Source organism: Magnolia sinica, chromosome 8 (genome assembly GCF_029962835.1).
Source record: "Magnolia sinica isolate HGM2019 chromosome 8, MsV1, whole genome shotgun sequence".
NCBI lineage: Eukaryota > Viridiplantae > Streptophyta > Magnoliopsida > Magnoliales > Magnoliaceae > Magnolia > Magnolia sinica.
The window spans coordinates 55,602,409-55,628,419 of NC_080580.1; the positions used below are offsets into that span (position 1 = coordinate 55,602,409).

The window sequence follows — 26,011 nt, forward strand, 5'->3', positions numbered from 1 at the left end:
GGTACAAGATCTCGGCCTGCAAGCGGTTTCCGCAACTTGCAGAGGGTTTTTCGATGAAAAAAGAAGATATTTTTAGGGTTGAATCTTACCGGAAATGTCGATCTGCACTCAAGAGCAGCTGAACTCGCGTCTTCCTCCAAATCCGGGCGAAAAAACAGGTATTTCTTATGTTTTTTGTGATTTTTTCGCTGACAACCCCCTCTTTTATCGATAAAAGTGGGTTGGTGGCTACAGTTCCCACCCGTGGTTGGTGGGAACAGTGATATGTCGTCCTGATCTTGAAAATATCGATAATATCGGCGAGATTTCGGCGAAATCTGGAAACGAAACGAAATATTGGGGTTTCGGTGTCGCCAGTGCAGCGACACCGAAATTATCGGCGATATTTCGATAATATCGCCGACAATTTGAACACGGGTTGGAGTGGGCCCGGTAGTCAAGTAAAACCCATCATGGGATCTCATGATCTTGGCCCACTAGTCAGATTAATCTCATATTTTAGGTTTTGCTTATTAATGTTATTTAGAGTATCATGGACACTTTAGATTTCTTTGATTATTTTTTATTTTGTTTTACTTCATCGCTAAGTAATAGGTTGCGCACATGGCATGAGTTTTGGGGTATAGGGTTTTCTTATAAATAGGCACCCCTTGTAGTTTTTTTTTTTGTTTTTTTTATTGATGCTTAATAAAAATTCTGCGTTTTCCTACTCCTCCGAGTTCTCGAGTTGTGGAAATCCAATTGGGTGCGAAGCCCTCCCTTCATCGAAGGGCTAGTTACCGTGGTGCGAAGCCACATCGATCCCGATTCGCCCCCATCATCTACCATCTCTATTTCTCATCTCCTACCACCATCCACACATCAAATCTGTCTTTTATTGCAACAATTTTCCTCTTTACAGCAAAATTCCAAATTCTAACCCTGCAGGAGGGCTGAAACTTCGACAGAGCACCACGCACAGACCGCGCATCCGATTGACACGAAACTTGGGGTTTTGAAGCCCTCCCTTGGCCGACTAGGGCCAAGGAAGCGCTTTCCTTGTTCGGCGCCCCCTCGCACATGCGGTCACGCCCCTGCGCAGTGTGATAGGTCGCGGACCGCGCGAACTATCTCCAGGTTCAGATTTCCGCCTATTTTACTTCTCTCATACCTATTCTCCCTAACCCTAACCGTAAATTACATTACTTTCAATTTATTTGCCCATTTTCTTACCCTAGGGTTCTCTGAATTGGAATTGGTGAATCCCTTGGATTAGGGACTGATTGTTGTGCATGTGTGGTTGAATTCTATTTCCCTTTGAGCATTGTTTGGTCCATAATTTTATTGATCCAGTCCTAACCTGTGTAGGCCTGGACCCGTGCAGATTCCCCTTTACTTGAATGTTTGAGCTTTTGTGTGAGATGGTAATTATTATGTAATAGTTCTGCATTAGTTTGATCTACGCCTAAATTCTTGTATATCATATTTCAATTTCATGTCCTGCATCAATGGTCCTCAAATTCATAGGAGTTATTTATTTTAATTATAAGGTTAAAGTGAGTCATGACTTAACAAGTTTCAACTCAATAAATTTGATGAGATCAACAAGTATATTGTGGGGCCCCCAAGATCAATCGAAAAGTCCTCAAATTTGTAGGATTTATTTATATTAATTACTTGTTAGAGTTAGATTGAGTCATGACTTAATAAGTTTCTACTTATATTTACATCACTTTATTGGTGGGCATTTTTTTATGAATATCATCGAAATTTTATTAAAGTGATAAAGCAAACAACAGTTGATAGGAAAAAACAACAAGACTCCACTAAGAAAGCAACTGCACGAGGCAACAACCATCAAACCTAAACAAGATAGGAACCCACTCATTTTTCAAGGAGTCATCATAAAAATAAGCTCACCTCCTGAGACTCCCGTTTCTCCAACCTATCTGCATATCCAACTTCACCTCTCTATTGATATGGTTTTTTTTTTTTTTTTGAAGACACAGGTGTCCCCACCTCTTTTTTAAAGTGAGACTAATCCCTGCGGATACACGCAATCACCCACAACCACGTGTATCGGGTAAAGCCAAGGAGGGGAATCGAAACCTCACCTATAGGGAGCAAACCTATGGTGAAGACCATGTGAAAAGGCTGTTAAGTGGTTCTCATAGATGTCATAAAATTCACTCATTAAATTGCTACCTTTTGAAAATGCCATCTTAATGGGGTATTAAGCAATGTCAAAACAACACGAAACTAGTCCTGTTTGAAAGCCTATTGATTTATAGCTTTCAAATGAGCCCAAGATCATGCGATTCTGATGTCGCTTGAATACGTTATGGCCAATTTATAGAATTCCTATATGGTTGTGATGGGGTTCAAGGGCATTCTGGTCATTTCCTATTATATTAGGGTTTTCCTTAAATTGCCAAAGGTTTTCGTGTAACAGGCATCATGGTCATCTGAGTAAAATTTCATATTCTTGGGTTTTACCTATGGTATAAGAGGGGTGTGTGATCACTAGTTCTAGACTAGTGGGCTGTTGGGAATCCTTCGCACAGTCTAGGTTCCATATCTCATAGTAATTTCATAACACTTGCAGATCTAAATCTACGCAAAAATGCAACCCAGAGATTGGCATGTTGACAACCCATTGTGTCAAGGGCTCTAAGAACCACTCAGGATTAGTGATCTTATTAAAACTGGGAATAGAAAATGACAATGCATTACTGATTACCCCATGGGAAGCCTTACCAAAGCCTCGCCTAACCCCCACACCCATGCTAAACCAAATACCTTTCTCAAAATCACTAAGAAATATGGAGATGTCCAACCAAGCTCTAAAACCTCCACCTCTACCCACTTGCCTCCGACCCATCCCATGTCCTCCATGACACACTTCTCCAAACTTCCACAGCCCAGTATCTTAAATGTGCTTTATTTGTCTAAAACTACCAGTACTGATGCCACCTTTAATTTGCAAACTTCCAACCACTCCAAAATGTTCAATTTTGTCCGCCCCCAAGCTAGGTATTTCCAGGAGAAAAAAGTTGCAAGCCTAGATAATATAATGTTAATAGCATTAAGTAACAAACAGCTATAATGTACTAGCCAACCAGCATAGTATTGTCCTTATCTGCACATATGATTATGAAATGATGGAAGTATGGAGAGCTTCAATTCATCATGCTCTATGGAACATAAGCATGCATAGCCCAAAAAAGAAAAGCATCTCGTAAATGTAGGAAGGTAGAGATGGGCACTAAATTGCACAGCATATAAACTGAAATTCTAACATTTAACCCATAAATGCGTATGGTCTACAAATAAATCCAAGGGTAGGTACAGAAAATACCTGAATTAACCAAACGACATTATCACTGTATAATTCATTATTCACTATCCAACTTGCAAGTTGGTCCCACTCACTCTGTTTTCTACCATATATTGATACCCTATATTCAGCCATCTGCCAAAATAATATTGAACAACAGTGAGCAATGGAGCTTATAAAACATAATTAAGTTACTACTGTTTAAATAATAGTAACTTCCGATAATCTATATATATATATATATATATATATATATATATATATATAGAGAGAGAGAGAGAGAGAGAGAGAGAGAGAGAGAGAGAGAGAGAGGAATGCTCACCTGCACACCTTTTTACGTGAGCACCTTTGCACACGTGTCGTAGGCACAGAATCTGAATGGTCCATGTGATGCAGCACCCCTTAAAACTCTATGGGCCCAATTTCCAGCCTGATCCAAAACTCCAGTGGGCCATAGCAAAGAGATGCAAATCAAGGGAGGAAATTGTTTCCTTTTGCCATGACCCACCAGAGTTTTGTATCAGGCTGAAAGTTGGGTTGTGAGGTTTCAAGGGGTGCCGCATCACGTGGACCGTTTAGATTCCATGCCCATGACACGTATGCAAAGGTGCTCACGTAAAAAGGTGCACATTCCTCTCTCTCTCTCTCTCTGTATATGTGTGTGTGTGTGTGTGTGTGTGTGTGTGTATAAAATTCTTTTTCAAATATATTGGTTGATATTCATGATAACAGCTGATATATAATCCAAAATCTCAGTTTGCATCTTTAATAGTTGGGCTTGAGTATCAACACTGGGTAGGAGCATGCTGGTATGTGAGTGGTGTCAATGTGAGCATGTCTGGCGGGGAGTTCTATTAACTTTTGCCTATCTACAATATAAAAGCCAGTCCCAAATGTCTGTGAGTGAGAAAGAATAAGATAATGATGATAGGCAAGCACAAGGAGCAGGGCCCAGTTCCATGGCTTAGTGGTAGACAAGCTGCATTTCGACACTGAGATCATGGGTTCTATGTGGTGTGGGTGGGTGCGTGTAATAATAATAATAATAATAATAATAATTTAAAAAAAAAAAAAAAACAAACACATGGGAGCGTGGATAAATAGATGTCACCATCATCATCTTTGTAGCCTCATCCCAGCTATTTGGGGCCGGTTTCTCATGACTTGCTTGGCAAAGGTTTGACAACCGGCTTTTCACCCGGGATCAAAACCCTCTACCCAGCCTGGGGATTGACCCGCATGTTGCTACCAAGTAGAGTTGTGACAAATACACAACATATAAAATAATGATAATGATGAAAACCTCAAAGTCTATGACATACAACTCCATCTGTATAAAATGTTGAGGTAAAAAATTTTCTTCTTTTTGATATATATGGTGGTTGTGATTTGATGGTGGCTGACTATAATGTGTAGAACTTCACTCCCTTCCAAAAAAGGGATGTACAGGTGAAACTTTGTAAGTAAATCAAATCAAGTTACTGGTTTAAGTTTTCTACATATATTTGAAATGACTGCTGAGATGCAGTCAGTCGAATATCGATTGATAATTGTATTAAGTACAGTGATTTTGGCGCCTCTCCTCGTTTACCATTATCTGTTCCATGTGGGAGGAAAGGAACAACTGGAAATAGGTATGTTACACCCGAGGTGGTATTTATGAAGAATGAGGTCAGGATTTTATTTTGGACCCTGAAGATCCACCTTTTCAAGGGTTAAAAGAAAGAGGAGCTCTTAGATGCTCCAACTTCCACGCATGTTCTTGTAATTGTTGCTTGTTCAACCATGGGATGATCTCACCAAAACTTCCCCTTTGCCTTGTATTTTTTTTCGTTTTATAATAAATGCTGCCTTACTTTTGAAATAAATAAATAAATGTATCCAAAGTGGGCTTCCAAAATGGTACTCTCCATGTTCATCATTAAAAATAAATAAAAATTAAAAAAAGGAGGTATTTCTCCATGTTTTCACTAATTATGTGCCGAAAGGTAACTCTCATGTCTTCGGACATGATAAGTAAAAAATTTACGATACGCTTTTGTAGCAAAGAGCCTTCTAAAAAAAAAAAAAAAAAAAAGCTATTGTGTTACAATAAGTTTGCGATCATATCGTTTCTTTCCATAGCAACTAGCTATTCTCTAAAGGTTGGAATCAGCCTAAATTGCATAACCTTACTCTTCCTCAAATCTCTACCGAGGAAGTTGTGACCCTTGAATCCCCTAATCTCTGAGGACGAAATCAAGGCTAGTGTGTTCATGCTCGACAAAGACCAAGCTCCCAGCTTGGACAGGTTCCCTTTGGCATTCTTCCAGGTCTTCTGGGATGTGTTAAAGTTGGACTCAATTGGTTTCTTTTCTAATGTTTTCTCTTATGGCCGGTTGGCTCAAGCTATGGGAACCAACATATTCCGTATCGGTTGTTACGGCCGATACAGGGGCATAATGGCCAACGCATCATTCGAATTTTTTTTTTTTGCCCAAAAAATCTGAAAAAGTATCCGAAAAATCCCAAATAATGTAAATATTCCAAATATGCATCTGTTTTTAAAAAAAAAAAAAAAAAAAAAATTTTAAACATGTTTATGGTTGTGTAATGGTCCACTCTTTGGTATCAGTGTTGTATCGAGCTGTCTGATGAATTTATGAACCTAACAAACTGGGATTGACTGCAAAACTTTTATTTAATTTTCTAACTATCGAATATAAATGCTAAATATATTAGAATGAATGCAATACCAAAATATCTCACATTGAAAAATTTTAAGAAAAAATTAAAATTCAATTCGGATGAATATTGTTGCCAATTTAGGGGGCCATGTAAATGCCTACAAATAGTCCTAAAATTCATGTAATAAATGGCATTCATCCTACTAATGCATAACCCTAAGAATTTGACATCACTCCTCCGAAGTAACTATAAAAATAAAAAATTAAATTAAATTCGAACGAATAGTGGTGCCGATTTGGGGGGCCACTCAAATGCCCCCAAATCAGCCCAAAATTCATGCAAGCTAGAGCACCCATTCCACTAATGCATATCCCCAACCATTTGATATCATTTCCCCCAATAAATTTTAAGAAAAAATTGAAATTAAACATAGATGAATAATTTCGCCGATTTGGGGCTAATTTGGGGGACCACTTGAAGCCTCAAATCAGTCTCGAATTCATGCAATCTATTGGCACTCATCCCACTAATACAATTGGCCCCAAATCGATGGACATTTATTGGATAGAGAAGTGTGCAAAATATTTAATGGTCCCATTTCAAAAAATGAGTGTACATAAATCAATGATTTAAATCATTCAAACAATTTGATTTTGGGATTATGATGGGTCCCATAATTAAATTGGTTAATTTTGAGTTAATATATGCCAAATGTATAATTTTTTTAGGGCGTAGATTGGGTGAGGTAAGGGTAACAGCTTAGTGGGTGAGGCCTTGACCACGGGGTCCACCTCGATGTATGTGTTGTATATCCATGCCATCAATTCGTTTTGCCAGCTCATTTTAGGGCACGATCCAAAAAATGAAGCCCATACAAATCTCAAGTGGACCACACCACGGGAAAAGGTGGTCATTGAACGCCCACCACAAAAAACTTCCTAGGGTCCAACGTAATGTTCATCCAACCTGTTGATAAGTTGATAAGGTTATATAACCTAGATGAAAGGGAAAACACAAATAACAGCTTGATCCAAAACTGTGGCCCCTAAGGAGTTTTTAATGGTGGAAATCCCACTTGAGATTTGGATCTACTTCATTTTAGGGATCATGCCCCAAAATATGATCCCTAAAATGAGTTGGAAAAACTAACGGATGGCATGGATATACAACACATACATCAATGTGGACCCCACGGTCTAGGAAACAATGCAAGTGCGTTGAGTGTCATTCACCACCAAAGTATTAAAAAAAAAAAAAAAAAAAAAAACTTTTAAAATGTAGGAATATCATTATATATTGATCTTCATTTTGGGGGCATAACGTCCGTTATGGTCCAAAGATTCCACCTTGCCCTGTTTCATCCCCGTATCGCATAATGGTCATGGCCGTCACTGATACATTTCAACTATCACACCTGTATTGTAACCAATTTGGTATACCTTGATGGTAACTTCCCACATAGCCCTCATTCCGAAAATTGAAAGTGTAATCCATTTCAAGGAATTCCGGCCAATAAGCCCTTTAGGGGCCCCTTATAAGATACGAATAAAGTTTTGGTTTCAGGCTTCAGGCTTCATCCTACTCTCTCGAGGGTCGTCTTTGAAGCTCAGGGTGTGTTCATTGGCAGTTAGCAAATCCCTGATTGTGCTCTTATAGCCCACAAATGCATTGACTCTCACAATTGGGCGAACAAGAGCGAAGTTGTCTATAAGCCTGACATGAAGAAAGCCTTCGACCATATTGACTGGGATTATTTGGACTATATGTTGGGTCGTCTTGGCTTTAGGTCGAGATGGTGTAGTTGGATTCCTATTCGCATCTCCTCTATTAAGTTCTCTATTCTAGTTAATGGCTTCCCCAAAGGCTTTTGTTTTTTCTTTCTTCCAAAGGTTTTAGGCAGGGTGACCCACTTTCCCCATTCTTGTTCATCATCACCACTAAAGGGTCTTAGCAAGATGTTGGGTAAAGGCGAGTGGGCCATCCCTTTTAGTGGGTTCGAGGTGGTGAATTTTGGCCCTTTTGTTAATGATACTTTTCTCTTTTGCGAACCGAGTTTGTCGAAAACTTTAGGAAAATTGTCCAATGCTTTGAAGCTATCTCTACCTTAAGATCAACCTTTCCAAAAGTGAGACACTCGGTATCAATTCATCTCTCTCTGCCCTATCCTGTTTAGCAGATATTTTTTTGTTGCAAGATAGGCTCCTTGCCCCCCTTGTACCCTTGGTCTTCCTCTTTGCATTAGGAAGCCTACCAAGCACTTGTGGGATGTTGTTATTGAGTATGTCGAGAGGAAGTTGGCCCACTAGAAGTGCCAAACCCTATCCCTTGGGGACCAGCTAACCTTATCATAGCTGCTCTCTCAAATCTCCCTTTCTAAATTCTCTCCCTCTTTTATTGTCCGAAGTCTGTTCTGATCAAGTTAGGCAAGCTTAGGAGAGATTTTGTGGAACAGAACCTCTAATAAGCACAAGTTCCACATTTTGAGTTGGTTCGAGTTTTGTAAGCCTATCTCAAAAGGGGGAGTCGCTATCTAGGATTTGGTTATGATAAACTCAACCCTTCTTGGTGAATGGACTTGGAACTTTTGTTTAGAGGCCGAAAGTTGCTGAAGAGAGATTATTACCAGTAAGTACAGAACTGGTGATGGTGGTTGGTTTTCCAAACCATCCAACCTCTATAGAGCCTCTAGCGTGTAGAAGGCTATTGCTATCTTCAAGCCTCAAGTGTAGGAAGGGCTATCCTCTCTTGGTAATGGATCTCGTATCCGTTTCTAGTTCAATTGTCGGATCTTAGATAGGCCTCTCCTCTCTCTTCCACAACTTGGCTCGATTCACAGTGGATAGATCCATCACACACACACACACACACACACACACACATTTCTATTGTCAACTATTTCTCCAATGTAGGCTCTAGTATTTGGTGCCCTCCTAGTAGAAGAAATTCATCGGAATTGGAGATGGAGGACTTCCTCAGCCTTTTGAAGCTCTTGCAAGGTGCTTGGCCCTCCTCGCGAGTTGAAGATTTGTTGTCTTGGTCCCTAAATAGCTCCAGTAGATTCTTGATTTGCTCGTTGTTCAGGCTCCTCAGTGTTTCCCCCTATGCTAGCAGGCGCTCTTACAAGGATCCCATAAATGAGCAATGCGCTAATAGTGTGTGGGTTGGCAACAAAACACTCTCCCGAACTCTTTTTGAGGTAATGTTGGTAGAGGAATACTTTGCTTCCATGGTACAGAAGTGGAAAGAGTTGACCACTATTTGTGGCTAGCTCATAGCCTCAAACTATTGAAGAAATAAAGAAGCAGACAAAGTAGAATGTTTGAGTTGTTGGCTGGACTTCACTTAGACTTCCAATTACAAATGTTGCAAGTTCACATCAGGGAATCAATGCCTTTGCTAGAATCTGTGTATGATCTATTTGAGGAAAAGGAAGTTAACAAGCATCAACAATCAGTTAGAATTCTAGATCTGCTCATGAAAAGTTTACCCTAATTACAAATTCCAAAACGTCTAAGTCACTTTGGAAGAGGAGGATCAACTCGAGTACAAATGTCGTCTACTAAAAGAGACAAACTCGAATGCATTCATTGTGGAAAAAAGATGACATAAGAAGGAATATTGCTAGGATCTGCATCCTCACATACGCCCTAAATCAAAGAATATTGTCGTTAACGCTACTTGATGTTGGGGATGAGATTTCTCTTAATTTAAGAAATTTAGTGCCAACCCCAAGAGACCACACTATAAGTGAGTTACAACGACAACTAGCAGCCCTCAAAGCATCATTCATTCCTTGCATTGATATATGTAATGGAGTACCCAAATATGCCCTTGCTTCGCAGTCTCATCCTTTCACATATTGAATCTATGATTTAGGAGATACTTATCACATAGTGGGTAAGAGAAATAATTTCATTTTGTAATCACCCCTCTCTAGCGGCATAAGGTTTGCCAATGGACCCTTTTCTAATGCCAGTAGGTAGTGGGTGTTCCGATTTACTCCATCTTTTTCTTTACCATCGATTGTGGCATTCCATCATTTCCATTAAATCTATTGTCTATTACTTCTCTTACAAAACAATAGCCCACAATGCCACATTATTCCATCTTGGTGTGTTATTCAGGACCTGAGAATGAGAAAGCGGATTGGGGTTTTTTTTTGTTTTTTTTTTTTTTGTGAAAACAACATATTATACTTGCTAGATACTAAAAAAAGGTTGTATACGGTCACCTCGCTATAAGATTGGAAGAGCCATTGCCTTCAGAATAGGGCTCTTTGGTGGAAGGGATTATTAATGAAGTCAAGTATAGTGTTTTGGGTTGGGCAAGTTATGTAAAGGCAATCAAATCTACCAAATTCTCCTCTCTTTTTTTGAGTTGTAGAGTCTGGTTGTATCCTTTTCTCACCTTTTAGTGTGCTCTTTAATAAAATTCAGTTCTCTCTCAAAAAAATAAATAAATAAATAAATCTAGTCTTTCATGAAAGGACCAAACATGTCGAATTGGATCGTTCAGGAGAAAGTGATAAAGAAATTACTCACTGTGTCATTCATTCACTTTGATAGTCAATTGGTGACATCCATACAAATGCTACCAATCGTCATCAAATCAAGAAGATCTTATGCAAGGTGGTCATGTGTGATATCCATACTCTAGCTTGAGGGGGTGTTAGAAACACTAGATTATATACACCATCTTCAATACTCCTATAAAGCACCAGACGCTTATATCTATATTTTGTAACTATTCTTATCTCCATGTAATTGTTCTCATCTCCCCGTCAAGGAATTTTGTAACGGTAACAATAGTCGTAATGGCCACTACCGTTACTGTTACGATGCGACTACAATCCCCATAATAGCCTCTTTTTTTTTTTTGAAGAAGAAGAAGAAAACCTATCAGCCTCATAACAGATCGCTACGAGGCATTTTTCCCGTAAAAAACATTACGACCCCGTGATGTGTAACAGTTGCCAACATTACTGTCACTTTACCGCCATTATGGCACCCCATGCTCCCCCTGCTTATAAATAACAAATTAAGTGAGAGGATCTCAAGCTCTCTCGTTTGTTAATTTGCCATTTTCTTCTCATTTCTTCTCTATTATCATAAATTTAGCAACACTAAACAGGCCCCTAAAACTTGGAAATAGCTCAGCACTTGGGTTAACATAAGTTGTCAGTAACGTGATTGTGTCATGAATAATGGAACCCAAAAGAAATTCCTCAATGCAACCAGTGCAGATGAGCTTGATATTACTAACTTAGCCTTGACTTAAGAATCAAATAACTCGATCGTGCCCAACCCACCATGATGGTTATAGAATTGAGAATTGCCTATGCTATAATGTACATTAATGGTGTTGTAGCTAGTGCATTAAAAGCATCAAGTTGCCCTGATCACTTGAAGTTGCTTCCTTTGCAACAATGTTTGGAAATTTAACAACAATAACATTGGATGAAAAAATTTCATTCTTTGATTTTCTTAAAATCAGACAACTTGTTAGTGAGGTGGTGTTAAAATTCGTACTCCATTTGGAACATTCCCAAAGACCTGAGGTAGTTACTTGGCTGGATATAGAGTCAAAGGAATTGACTAAAAAATGCTTGAAATTTTAAGAGTGAAATAAGAAAAAAGAAAGCGCACCTGATATTTACTTGCAGCAAGATCAGAAAACACCTGCATTGTGAGCTCAGCAAGGAAACGACCTGTTAGACAGAAGATGAGAAGTGAAATTTATTTCTCAATAACACAGCTTCTCCAAAAAAGATCTAAGAAAGATACTCAGAAATCCCACTAAGAACATAAAAGCATCCTAAAACAATATTAAGCATAGGTTTGTCTGAAAAAAGAAACCAGTGTCATGTGTAATAAAACTAAAATAATAATCATCAACAGGGGCTAGTATGGTTGACAGTAAAAAAGGATTTTAAAGTGTTTTTCTCCCGAGAGGCTCAGCAGCTATTGGAATCATATTAACAGCTGGATTTCAATCAAAGACTGTCCCAATCAAGTATCCAACAGGCCTAACTTTTCACCAGAATAATTTTGATCACAAGTCGAATGGGTAGGAAGTCAATCAATGCCAAATGGGTAGGAAGTCAATCAATGCCTTGCCAAACGTGCTTTCATAAAAATAAAAAATAAAAAGCGAGGAAGCAGCTCTCCTGACAAATGAGTCCTTTGAAAATTTTGCAAAGAGAAAACTGGCTGGATCCAAACACATCCTTAGCCTTTCTCCCTATGATTTGGGGTTGGCTTTTAAATGTTAGATCAGCAAAAGTTTAACAATCGTCTGCCCACCAAACATCAACCTTACTCTTTTACCTGGGGCTTAGAACCGGCCATGGAAAAGGATCAGAACGGCTCCACTCAAATGGCAGCAAGGTCCCACCAACTATCGACCACCCACCCAAATATTACATGATCATCAACACAAGGGATTAAGACAGGCTATTCATAATTGTTTACTTTTCTTCTTTTTACTTATTTTTGTTAGAAAATCACGCTTTAAAAAAAGGAAAACAATTAGCATGGATAGACCCTTTTTTTAAAGAGAGAGACGCACCAATTTATTGAAGAAGCACACCGGGAGCAAAAAAATACAAGCGAACTACGACTTGAAAAAGGAGAAAAGATGTACAAAATTTACTTCTTTAACAAAAGAAGCCTAGTCCACCAAATTCCATTTAAACTCCCTAATAACCTCTTGGATAGGAAAATTTCTCTCTTGAAACGCCCTCCTATTCTGGTGACCCCAAATAACCCAAAAGAAATCCCAACATGAGCATATCCCCCACAACACTTGCCTACTTCCCCAACTCCCCCTTGATATCAAGCCCACATCAGCTCCACAATTGACATGGAAATTAGCCAATCAATATGGAACAAACCCAGAAAATGCTCCCGAACCTTACGAACAAAAGAGCAATGCATAAAGAGGTTGTCCACCAATTCCACCACTTCCATACACACAAGGCAAGTGTTGGGCGAAATAAGAGATCTTCTTTGCAAGTTATCAATAGTAAGCAACCACTTTGCCCACTAACCACCTAAACGCTGCCGCCCAAGGAGGGGCACCATAAAACCAACAATGATCCAGGAAGGAATGAATATGAGGTGCATCATGCAACAAACAATAAAAGGATCTAACCTATAACAAACCCGAGCTGTGGACATGCCAAATCAAAGACTCTACTTCCTGAACCGCAAGGATTTTATCCTTCAATAGGCCAAGAAGCTCCGCCATCTCCACAATCTCATCATCTGACAAATTCCTCCTGCAAGGAGGGGACCACACCACCGACCCGCCACAAAACAAATAGCAATCCTTCACCAAAACATCTCTATCCAAAGCAATACGAGTTAAACCAGGAAAAGACTGAATGAGAGCCTCGTCTCCACACCAAGCAGTAGACCAAATGAGAATTTGGCTTCCATTCCCCAAAGAAAAGGAGATACCTTCCTGGAACTGATGTTCAACAGAGGAGACCGCCTTTCACAAGCCAAAAGCTCGATATAAAGATGAATATTTCACCCTCCATCTGTCAATACATAATTTTGTGACTACTATTTCTATCCAAAGTCTTCCGTCCTTGGATTCAAACCTCCAAAGCCATTTCCCAATAAAAGCCATATTCATAGAATCAAGGTTCTTAATACCTGCTCCTCCCTCTGCAATTAATTTGCAAACCTCTTTCCAACTAAGAAGATGAAACTTCTTTTTATCTTTTGAACCTTGCCACAAAAAATCGCAACTCAACTTCTACAACCTTTGAAGCACCGACTATAGGCATTTGAATAAAGACAAATACCTACTCTTCCAACTAGACAACTTCATTTCAATTCTCTCTATCACCTTATCCCAAAGGTGCTGTGATGGGGACATCATACGCACACGCACATCACCACCCCTACGCACGTACGTACGCAGAAGGAGGACCCGACCATCGATCTGGCTCGATGACGACGTCCAGGGAGGGCCTCCTAGCTAGAAGACAAATTTTGGTTAAAAAAAGTGGGCCCGATAGTCAAGAAAAGCCCATCATGGGATCTCGTGATCGTGGCCCACTCGTCAGATTGATTTCATATTTTAGGTTTTGCTTATTGTTATTATTTAGAACATCATGAATGCTTTAGATTTCTTTGTTTGGTTTTTATTTTAGTTTACTTCATCGCTGATGCAGGACAATTAACCACTTGCTCTAAAAGCTCAAACTGTTAGAGTATGGCGAATTAATCCCTTTATCTCATAGCCCAGGCCCCACATCGCATGGGTTAGGACCTCGGCCGAACCCCCTTCGTGGGCCCCAAATCACATGGGCCGCCCACCCCGAGTGTGTCCCCGCATCTCACGGGCTACCCCACTCGAGCCCGGTGTGAAATGCGCATTAATCACCCCTGGTAAGGAGTTTCGAACACGAGACCTTCTCCGTGGGCTGCACCCACCCCGAGTATGCCCCTGCATCCCGCAAGTGACCCCACTTGCGCCCAGTGTGAAAATGCCCATGCATTAATCACCCCCAGTGAGGAGTCTCGAACACGAGACCTCCTGCTCTGATACCAATTTGATGCAGGACAATTAACCACTTGCTCTAAAAGCTCGAACTATTAGAGTATGGCGAATTAACCCCTTTATCTCATAGCCCAGGCCCCACATCGCATGGGTTAGGACCTCGGCCAAACCCCCTTCCTAGGACCCAAATCACATGAGCCGCCTACCCCGAGTGTGTCCCCGCATCTCATGGGCTACCCAACTCGAGGCCGGTGTGAAATGCGCATTAATCACCCCTGGTAAGGAGTCTCGAACATGAGACCTTCTCCGTGGGCCGCACCCACCCCGAGTGCACTCCTCCATCCCACAAGCGACCCCACTCGAGCCCAGTGTGAAAATGCCCCTGCATTAATCGCCAAATAATAGGTTGCGTACATGGTGTGAGTTTTTAGGTATAGGGTCTTCCCTATAAATAAGCACCCCTTGTAGTTCTTTTCATTCATTCAAGTTTAATAAAAATTTCTGCTTTATTTTTGTGCTCTCTTCGTGAGTTGTGGAAGAATTCAAAAGTGGGTGCGAAGCCCTCCCTTCTTCGAAAGGCTAACTACCGTGGTGCGAAGCCACATCTATCCCCATCCACCCCTACCATCTTCCATCCATATCTCTCATCTTCTATCATTATTATTGCTTTGAATTTCTCAGCTTTTGCAGCTATTCATCTCCCTACAGCCAGTTTCCAAAATCTGGACCTGTAGGAGGGCTGAAACTTCGGCGGAGCACTACGCCTCGACCTTAAGTTGGATCATCGTCAAACTTGGAGGGATTGGAGGTCTCCCCTGGCCAACCAAGGCCTAGGTGTCACTTTGGGGAGGCGGGCTTCCATCACACGTGCGGCCAGCCCACCCGCGCACGTGCGTCAGCCCCGGGTCACCATCTGCACGGAGGAGCTTTCTCCGAGTCAGGTTTTCCTCTTTTCATTCATATTTCCTAAACCCTAGCCTTTGCATTAGCCCTAATTCATTTGCCCCTTTTTATCACCCTAAGGTTCTTTGAATTGAAATTGGGGAATCCCCCGGATTAGGGACTGATTTTTATGCATGTGTGGTTGATTTCTATTTCCCTTTGACATCGTTTAGTTTATAATTTTTATTGGTCCAGTCCTAGCCTATGTTGGCCTGGACCCGCATAGATTCCCCTTTTTAATTGAATGATTTGGATTGTCATGTGGGATGTGGAATTTGTGTAACTGTTTCTAAATTGGTATGATATAAGCCTGAATTCTTGCGTCTCATACTTAAATTTCATGTCCTGCATCATGCTGAGCCTGAGAGTTCCTCCTCGCCAACCTGAATACCGAGCACTAGATAGATGACCTACGATAAACAGAGAGGCGCTAGGGCACGTGAAATTAAAGTGGGAATTTGTAGCACAAATGTGATTGTCATTGTGGATCCAGGATAGGTGGGGCCACCATGAACGCGCTCTGGCACAAATCCAGACCGGTCCACCATCAAACTAAAAACAAAATAAAGAAATAAAACAAGCTGAAGTATAGAAGCATTATAATCCTAAGATTTGAACAATAACTCAAACACAGAAACTCCTTTCATGCCCTCAACTTCAAGGAGAGACTTATCGAATCAATAGATTTAAGTGATGACCTATGTGCAGGTCACATAATGGGGCATTTTGACTAACTTTTCTTAAAATGGAGTTTGTAAGACAGCCTTACAAAATCTTAGCAAAGATGTTGTCATTTGTTATTTTGCCACCCAAGGAGCTTTCATTGAACATTCTGAAAAAGAAAAACCTTTATTGCAGATCATTGTATTCTGGATACAACATTCATTGCGCACAAAACTACGGATAGTGCACAAAGACTGAACTAGAAAAATCCTATGACAATGGTGCTTAGAACTTCATGAATGAGCACTGAGAAGAACAGGTTTTGGATTGAGGTGGATGGATAGATGAAGAGAGAACTCTTGCTGGATTTCGGTTCTAGCAAACTCCTCCCAAAATCAATACTTCAAATGTCCCACAGCTTACGACAATATGACCTGCTCTCTTTCTTTTTTCAAGGGGGGGCAGAAGCCCAAAGCAGAATGTTAGAGAACCAAATAAGAAGGCCTTATTCAAGGCTTTAAGGTGTGTAGCATAGTGCTTCAATTAAATCAGCTCCAATTCGTGGATGACATGATTCTCCTATGTGATATGGCAGTGCTTTTGAAGAGGTGTAGGGTTTGAAGAAAAACCTGCTGAAAAGTGTTGGGTTAATAAGTGCATAAGGCTACTCTGGATGCAAGGTAGGGAAGTCTACTTACCTTGGGCTTTTGCTATTTGTGTGGAAACCTTGGGATCTCATTATTGAGAGAGTTGAGAGAATCTTTGCTACAGAAAAATGAATTCTTGTCATTTGGAAGGCATATCACCAGAATTAGGGTGGCGGCATCACTCATCTAGAGTATGTATCACCATGGGCCTTTTGTTGGGCGGCTTTCGTAGTTTCATGAATTAAGCTAGAAAACTCTTACAAAAGGAACATGACTCTTCCAAATGAATGTTTTCTTCTTTCAAAAGAGGATGAGATAGTCGATCATCTTTTCATTTATTATAAGGGAGCTTGGACATTTGGCCTTCTTATCAGCTTGTTCGAGATCTTGTGGATCCTTTCAAGATGAATGGGGGAGTGTTTCAAAGGTTATCCCATGCCCAAGGTGTCCCGTATCGGTATCAGTTGGCGTAACGGTGACCTCCAAAATCGATACGGATACGGGGTCGTAACGGCGATACGGGAGCGTAACGGCCCGTAACGGCGTAAATTATTTTTTTTTGCCAAAAAAATATAAAATAATGTACTAAATCTGGAATATTCTAAGCATTCCAAATATGCATTCATTTATAAATTGAAACATGTTTATGGTGGTGTAACGGTCCACTCTTTGGTGAGAAGCTGTATTGGACTGTCTGATTAATTTTTTAACCAGGTAACCTGAATTTGACTACAAAATGTATATATATTTAATTTTCTAAATATCTAATTTATATACTTAACAATTTAATATCTTTCTCCAAGTAGTTCTTTAAAAAAATGAAATTAAATTCAGGTAGATGGCGTTGCCAATTTTGGGCTGACTTGGAGGACCAATCTATGCCCCAAATTAGCCTCAAATTCATGCAATTTATTGTCATTATCCCACTTATGTATTAGTGGACATTTATTGGATAGTGAATCATGAAAAAAATCAAAAGGCCCTATTTTAAAAAATAAGAGTACACAAAATAACAATTAAAACTATTCAAATAATTTGATTTTGGCATTGTGAGTTAGCAATTGCAGTTTATTATTTAATTGGTAAATTTTAAGTTAATATATGTCTTTTTTACAATTTTTTAAGGGCTCAAATTAGGCGGGACTCGGATTGTTAAGTGTAGCACGCATGTCAAAGTTTTTTAGGCCCCACCCATGATGAATGTGTTATATCTAAACCGTCCATTCATTTGACGAGATCGTCTTAAGGCTTGACACGAAAAATAATACTGATCTAATTATCAAGGGGACCACACTGCAAAAAGCAGTGAGGGATTGAACGTCTACCATTGAAAACTTTTTTGGGATCACAGAACTTTTAGATCAATATGAAATTTGTTTTTCCACTTCATTCAGGTCTTTTTGACCTCATGAACAGATTAGATGGAAAATAAATGTTACGGTGGGCCTACGAATTGTTTAACGGTGAAAATCATCATCTCCGCTGCTATTTTTGGTGTGGTCCAGACGATCTTTGGATACGATTCATTTTTTAGGTAATGCTCTAAAATAATATTTAAAAATAGATGAACGGTGTAGATATAATAAATACATCACTGTGGAGCCCATAAAACTTTGATCTCCTTTGAACCGTTCGTACAACTCGAAGCTCGAGGAGTGTCAGCGCTCGTCTTCGCAGGACACATACCGACATCAGCTATATCCCGCAAAAAAAAAAAAAAAAAAAAAAGGAGAGGGAAACCGAAAAGAAAGAAGAGGGAAAGAAGAGAAGAAAAAAGAGGGAAAGAACAGAGAGAGAGAGAGAGAGAGAGAGAGAGGGGGAGAGAGAGGAGGAGGAGGAGGCCGCAGCCGCAGCCGCAGCAGGGCCGTAGCAGGCCGAGAAGAGGAAGAAGTAAAAAATAAGAGGCTTGGTATACTAGATGAGTAGATATATTTTTTTAATTTTTTTCCAAGGTGAACTGATGTAAGACCAACGTATTGGACAGGTCTCATGTCGCACACATATTAAAAAGTGTATCGGTCGTTACGGCCGATACGTAACCGTTTTGGGACACCCTGCCCATGCCCTTAAAGCCTAGAGGTAAAATCCTTTGGCAAATGCTCCCTTGTGAGCATTTGGAAAGAAACAGAATAATATGTAAAAACCTCTAATCTCCCATTTCTCAAGTAAAGGAGAACAATCAAGAAGAAACTCATGTGTTTGGAGTTGCTAAATAATTCAATGGGTTTGTCCCTTCAAACTTGTATTGAAGTCCTGCCACAGTGGGGTGGTGGAACCTAACGGCTATGGTTTTTCCACAGAGAAAACCCAAATGGTTAAGCCTTTTATATCAGGCCTAGTGAGTTTGTGTAATCTGGCCTAATAGGATAGGGACTAGGGAGCAAGGTGTTCTGTAACGATAACGGTGGCCATAATGGCCACCACCGTTACCTTTACGATACGGGTCGTAACGACTGTTAAGGCCCCCGTAACGGCCGTTAGAGTCTCATTTTTTATTTAAAAAAAAATCCTAAAAAACCTGTATTTGCCCCGTAATGTTGATTAAAAAGTATGGAAAACCTGTATCTGCCCCATAATTACGAGGCTGTTATGGCCTTATAGGGGACGTAACGTGCCGTTAATGGCAATTACGGGTCATTTTTTTCCATAACGGCTGTTACGGCCGTTACGACCCCGTAACGCATAACGGTTGCCACCGTTACCTTTACGTGACGGCCTTTACGGCCCCATAATGGCCTTTATGGCACACCATGCTAGGGAAACGCTAGCAGAGTTTATAACGATTAAAACAAGGTTGATTCTGTTTAGAAACTATTTCAACACTCTTGAGTTGGCAATGGTGGAAAGCAACTACAAGAGTGACATTGCTTGGGTCTCCAGCCATCACTTTGTACCTTGGAGATGTAGCTGTCTTGTCAATGAAATCAAAGTATTGTTTATGCTACAAATCTCTTTCGAACAATTCTCTAGAGAACTGACTCCCTGCAAAATTGTTAGGCAAGGATGGCCTTTTAAGGTTTTACCTACTTGTGGGTGATGTCTATCCATTACCTTATTGGATGGTTGCATCCTTTCTGTTTTCATTCGCCTTCTAGGAAAAAATAGTTGTTGATAAAAAATAAGTATTACACACTAATCTTCTGCCCATTTGATGATGTCGCGCAAGGGCTGGTTGCAACCCATGTCATAGGCCAAGTTAGGCCAAACCCAATCAAAATACCTTTTTTTTTTTTTAATTGCACCATAGTATGTAGCATGTTTATTTTAGTGCTATGGTGGCACTACAGTGACACTTAGTTTAGGACTATGCAAAAACTAGGGTTATATGTTTATTCTACAATAGATTTTCGTTGAAATTACCCAGGTTTGCATGCACCAATGGCTCTTTGCCAATCAAGAGCAATAATCCTTGCAAGATAAGGAGTAGGATTTTTTTACAGGGATGAGACCACTGATGGGAAGAAAATCACTCAGAAAGATGGTAGAGAACTAATACGTTAAGGAAAAAAAGAGTGGCAATACATGTACATACAAAAAGATACAGGTAATTTTTGGGACAACAATGTAGAAGCTTGTTTATTGTGTAGCACATCCATCAAAATCTACAATTGTTTTACAATAATGACAAAAAGAAACTAGTTATTGGATTTAGGAAGATCTAGATTTCTTCCTTTTGGAATGATAACCACCATTTTGTTGAAGAAGCAAGATGAAACAAACAAAACATAAACAAAGAGAGAGGGGCGTTTATGGTGTGGGGCCCATGGTTCAAAATATCGTTAACGTATTGGCCGATACGGGTGTATCGTATCCATATCGGCTCGATACAATATGCGATACGGCCCTATATCGGTTGTATCAATAACCGTTGGCATTTATCGGGCCGTGTCAGCCGATACGGCCCGTATTGGGTCCGATATTATGTACCCGTATCAGTGTATAAAAGGGCAAAACCAACCCCTTTTCTTTCCCCTTTTCGATCTCTCCCTAATTTCTCCTCCAATCTTTAAAATACCTCGAATACATCAATCGTAAGTGATTTTCAGCGCCATTAACAACAACTTGGAAGATCAAAACATCGGATTTCAGCCGATTTGAAGGATCAAAACCATTTGAGGTCGGTTTTGAAAAAAAATCGGAACATAGGTATTAAAAAAAATCCATTTTTTGTTGTCAATCCTTCTTCTAATCCATATGTATGTTTATTATACCCCTAGATCTACCAAAAAACTACTAGTTTTGAAGATTGATTTGAGCTTTTTTGGGATTTTTTATTTTTTTTTCGGGGCATTCACACCTGATTTTTGCATATTCTTCAAAATCGTTTTTAAAAAAAAAAACTAGTCTCAGATCTATACTCTCTAGCCATTTCGGATCAGATCTATGCAGATCTGTTCGAAAAAAGAAAAAAGTTTATTTATTTATTTATTATTAAACCTATCTAAAAATATGTAAATTCCAGATATTTTTTAAAATCTGATGATTATGATCATAGATCTGGAGAGGCAATGCATGTTTTATCATATCTAATTAAAAAAAAAAAAGTTGTTTTTTTTTTGGAATTTCGAGATTTCTAGAAATTCCAAAAAATGTTTTTTTTTTTTTTTTTCAAATATATTGCTTTTGGGGGGCTAAGTTTGTTGTTTTGGGATTTTTGGGTTGTTTCTTTATCAAATATGAGTAGTTTGGTCACCATTTTTCAAATATTATGTCTAGTTTTTATTTTTTGTTAATTATTTTATTATATATATATATATATATATATATATATATATATATATACATGTTGAAACTTGAAGTGTAATGCTAGGGGGACGCAAATTTCTTGATTGCTTCAATTTCGATTTCATATACTTAGTTTCTTAGTTGAATGGACTACATTCTCCAAGTAAGCACGTACGTAGTAGTGAATAGACTAGTGAATACTGAGTAGTAATACTCCTTGGACATATTAGACTATAAGCAATAGATGATATCAATTTATGACATGTCAACAGTTTATAAAAAGGAAAAAATCAACACTAGAACTTACGGAAGGTCAACCCCCCAGGACAACATTCTTACTAAAGAATGGTCCGATATACTATTGAATATGTTGTCGAAATACAATAATAATAATAATAATAAATGATAGATTCGTGAACATGTATTTTTTTGATAATTTTTTTCAAATTTTTTTTCTTCAAAAAATTTTTTTGATCGATACGGGCCCGATTCCAATACGTAACGCCATATCATATCATTTTTCCATGGGGCTGATATAGCAGCCAATACAATCATTCAGAACCATGTGTGGGCCTTAACTTCACATTGCTAGGCAAATGGGTCTGAAGGGTTAGGTAGAAAGAGGGGAGTTTATGGAAATTTGTGATCCCAATCAAGTCATGGCATCAACAAAGTAGGGCGGTGGGATAGGGTATCATCTCTATACAGGGTGTCTAACCTATGGAAGGCGGTTGCTTGCATGATGAGTAAGGTCATGAAGGGAGTTTGCTTCTCCATTGGGGATGGGGAGAGGGTTTCGTTTTAAGATGATGTGTGGCTTGGGGAGGGCCCGCTTCATGTTGAGTTCCCTAGGCTTTTTAGGCTATCTACTGTTGGGGGCATCTTAGTCGCTCGTTGCTTCTCCGTCCTTGTAGAAGGAACTTCACAGACAAGGTGAATTCACTCAACTATTGTCTCATCTCCAAGGATTTCACCCTTCACCGAGAGAGAAGGATGCATCGATGTGGAGTAAAGACAAGTCAGGGAGGTTTTCTATCCACTCCTATGGTATGATTTCCCAAGCTTCGGTGGGTGCATGTTGTTGTCATACCAAATTCATGTGGCATTACATTGTCGCTCCCAAGGTTGCAATTATTGCTTGGTTAGTGAGAACAATGTTCGTAGTATCAGTATCGTTACATGTATCGTTGGTTGTGGATACGGAAATGCAGATTGATATAGCTGATATTATCGTCGATACTTGAAAACAAGGGAAATATTGAGGAAACATGGAGAAAACAATGGGATTTTTCAATAATACTTCAACAAATGCTAAAATACGCATATTTAAGAATCAAATGATAGCAAAAAGAAGATGCAAACGCAAAAAGTTTCCTTTAATGGGGACCTAAGAGCATGTATCGTTGACTTAGGAAAACATTGACGAAACATGGGGGAAATGGTGGATCCAAACATCCATCCATGCATGCACATGCATACATGATCCATCCATCCATGCATGCATACACACATACATACATCCATTCATCTATCAAACCATCCATCAATACACATGCATGCATACATATACACACACACATACATACATTTCACCATACAACCACACACCTATAAAAATTGAAATAGAAATATTCTTTAATAAATAGATTTTTGGCAATATTATCAATAATATCACCGATACATTGGCAATACAAGCGACATCTAGAATTTATACATTCAAAAATATCACAATACATCGATATCAATACATTGGCGATACTTAACTATATATCAACAATATATCACCGATAGCTGGAACTTCTGATACTACCATTGTCATTGGTATCACCAGAATATTGGCGATATTATCGGCAATATCACCAAGACTCAAAATGATGGGTGGGAAGGAAAATGGAGCTCATGATAGATAATCTCTAGAAGAGGTTGACGGTTCTCCCTAACATTTACATTATGTGCATGCATGACACCGAGTCAGTAGATCATTGATTCATTGTCCTTACTAAAGTTATGGGAAGGTTTCTTTTACTTCTTCAAAGTTCCGTGGGTGATGCTGAGGATTATCAAGATCTTTTTCCTCACATGCATGGAGGTCTGGAAAAAAAAAAGGGCGATGTGGAGGTTAGCTACATTGGTCCGTCTTTGGGCCCTTTGGGGAGAATGGAATAACCACTGCTTTCGAAACCGGGGTGAGGCATCTTTGGAAGTTTTTAGAAGGGTGAAATATGATGTAATGGAGTGGGTTTCTTATTTTTTCGGTTTTTGCTTTCTCTTGCTCCGGCTTGAGCTTTTGTATAGGTTTTTTTTGTCCTTGTGGCCTTTTCTTCTAATAAAATCTAACCACCTTTCAAATAAAAAAGACAATGGGAGAGGCATTGAGGATCCTACAGCAAGCAACTTTCTCATCATTTGTCGCTCCATCTGTTGCAAGAGCATCGAAAATCCCATTTACAATCCTCAAAACTAAAGAAAAGAACTACTCCCATTCCAACGAGAGGCCCATATCTCACTACAATAAAGCTAACTTTCAAGGGCCTGGAGTCAAAGAGGAAGTTCATTGATAGAGTTGCTAGTCTCCTTAAATTACTGAATTGCCGACATACAATGACAAGACATTGTGATGATATTGATAGTGTTTCCATGGTCAGGCTGTCAATCTCTTTCACCTGCAGTTCTACCAACTCAAGTCAACCTATGCACCTCATCTTGGATTTCCTTGTAGAGTCACTCAAGACGGTCATTCGTACCTGCATGACAGGCTGTGAGGATCTTGATTAGAGTAACCTTGTTATCAGGAGAAGGTTTCTAGTGAGATAGTTAGACGAGACGTTGCTCATACTCATGGCTGAGCTGGGAGAGCCAGACTGTTGCAAACCTTTCCGAAGAGCCAAGATTTACCAGGATATAGGTTCTAAAGGATGGAAAATATGATGGACATGACTGTTTGATTGGTTATGAACTATGATGTTGATTTTTGAAAGGATCGGTTTCACAAGGAATCACAATAGTGATGTTGAATTGAGCATAGAAGTTAGGATATGGTTGAAATGGCCTTGGAATTTAAAACACATGGCTTCAAGCTTGTTGATATGCTTCACCCAACATTTAACAAAGTTGAACTCCAGCCTGAAGCATTGGAAAACAAAATTGGTTAAGCTAAATATGAAATTTCTTTTATAATTATAACATCCATGGATACTCTGGGTTAGAATTATTTTTTTCTTGGATGCACTCTAGATTAGAACATTTAGCTTTGCAAATAATACAAGGTCACATTAAACCATCCACTTCAGAAATTTATGAAAGCAGGAGCCACGTAATAAAACTAAATCTGATAACCAAAGCATAAATGGAATTGGAGCCAATATATAAGGAAATCATTAAATGAAAGATGGTCTCCAAATAATGCAGCTTACCCTGGATAAGATTGTCTTGCTTAAGGAAAATTTCCCTGAGCCTACTTTGACCACAAGGATTATACTTGAGATTGAACTTGTCAAAACGGTGAAATGTACTCTTGTCTGCATGAACATCTAAGAGATCAACATTAAGGTCGTACCTGCTCCAAAGAAACATCGAAACAAATCATTTGTAACATCTAAAAGAAAAGAAAGAATAGAATTACTTGTAAAGCTTAATTTCAGCTCACCCCGTCAAATCCAAGCTCTCAAAAACTTCTTTCAATGTTAGATATGTCCCATCTCGGAATATCACAACCTAAATAAAAGCATGTCGAAATAGATTGCTTCAGCGAACACACAATCCAACTCACATTGGAAAGAAGGCTCCAATTAGCAAAAGTTTCTTGCTGAACAAGAATAAGGACAGATAGTATGGCATTGCACTGTACATCAACTTCTATACCTCATCAGGTTCTTTCCTCAACTTCGACTTAATAAACCTCAGAAGATGTTTCTGGTTCATGCATGCTGAGTGATGGACGTGAGTATCAACTTTCCTGACATTATAAAAGTCACGGTGTGGTGCACTTTTCTGAGCAAGAAATTCTCTGTCGGCATTTAGCATCAAGTGAAGATTGAATTTCTGATTGGAGCCCCAAAAGAACCACCCAAATCTCAGTTTAGCATAAGCTTATGGTTGATGAAACCTACACGAATTTCAACTAATGTAGCATGATAAAAGTAAAACAATTACTTGTTCCAGAAGAACCAACCGATGATGGCACAAAGTTCGGATATTCCCTGCTGCTATAACTCGGAGGATGCGATGAAGATCAGTAAAAAAGGTTGTAGCATCAGCAACGGGAAAAAGTTTTTCTGTCGCTGAACCATATACAAGCAAACACAGCATAAACTTTCTCATAGATGAACTAGTCCAGACCAAATAGTAGCTGACCTAAATCTCAGAAACAAATTATATTTGCAATTTGGCATTCTTACAGTCTTTATTTGCGTAGACATGAACAACTCCATCTTCCATCTGAAAATAATGCTGAAAAGAAATTGAAACGCACATAACAACATCAGAAATACCAACGGAGATAGGACTTATGTGGGTGGCCCAATTTTTTTTAAAAAAA

The 26,011-nt window shown here is 39.3% G+C and overlaps 1 protein-coding gene across 2 annotated transcripts in view; it reads right to left on the reverse strand.

Annotated features, from left to right (window-relative positions):
• LOC131253335 (AMP deaminase-like) overlaps positions 1-26,011 on the reverse strand; it is a 64,209-nt gene that overhangs the window by 19,875 nt on the left and 18,323 nt on the right. Inside the window, exons 5-11 of one of the 2 annotated variants that reach the window (XM_058254303.1) lie at positions 25,872-25,923; positions 25,627-25,754; positions 25,336-25,515; positions 25,121-25,188; positions 24,888-25,030; positions 11,629-11,690; positions 3,338-3,451 (exon numbers count right to left, since the gene is read on the reverse strand). In XM_058254303.1, coding sequence (XP_058110286.1) covers positions 3,338-3,451; positions 11,629-11,690; positions 24,888-25,030; positions 25,121-25,188; positions 25,336-25,515; positions 25,627-25,754; positions 25,872-25,923 — 747 coding nt within the window. The remainder of the gene's footprint in view (positions 1-3,337; positions 3,452-11,628; positions 11,691-24,887; positions 25,031-25,120; positions 25,189-25,335; positions 25,516-25,626; positions 25,755-25,871; positions 25,924-26,011) is intronic. The other variant, XM_058254304.1, reaches the window with a different exon arrangement.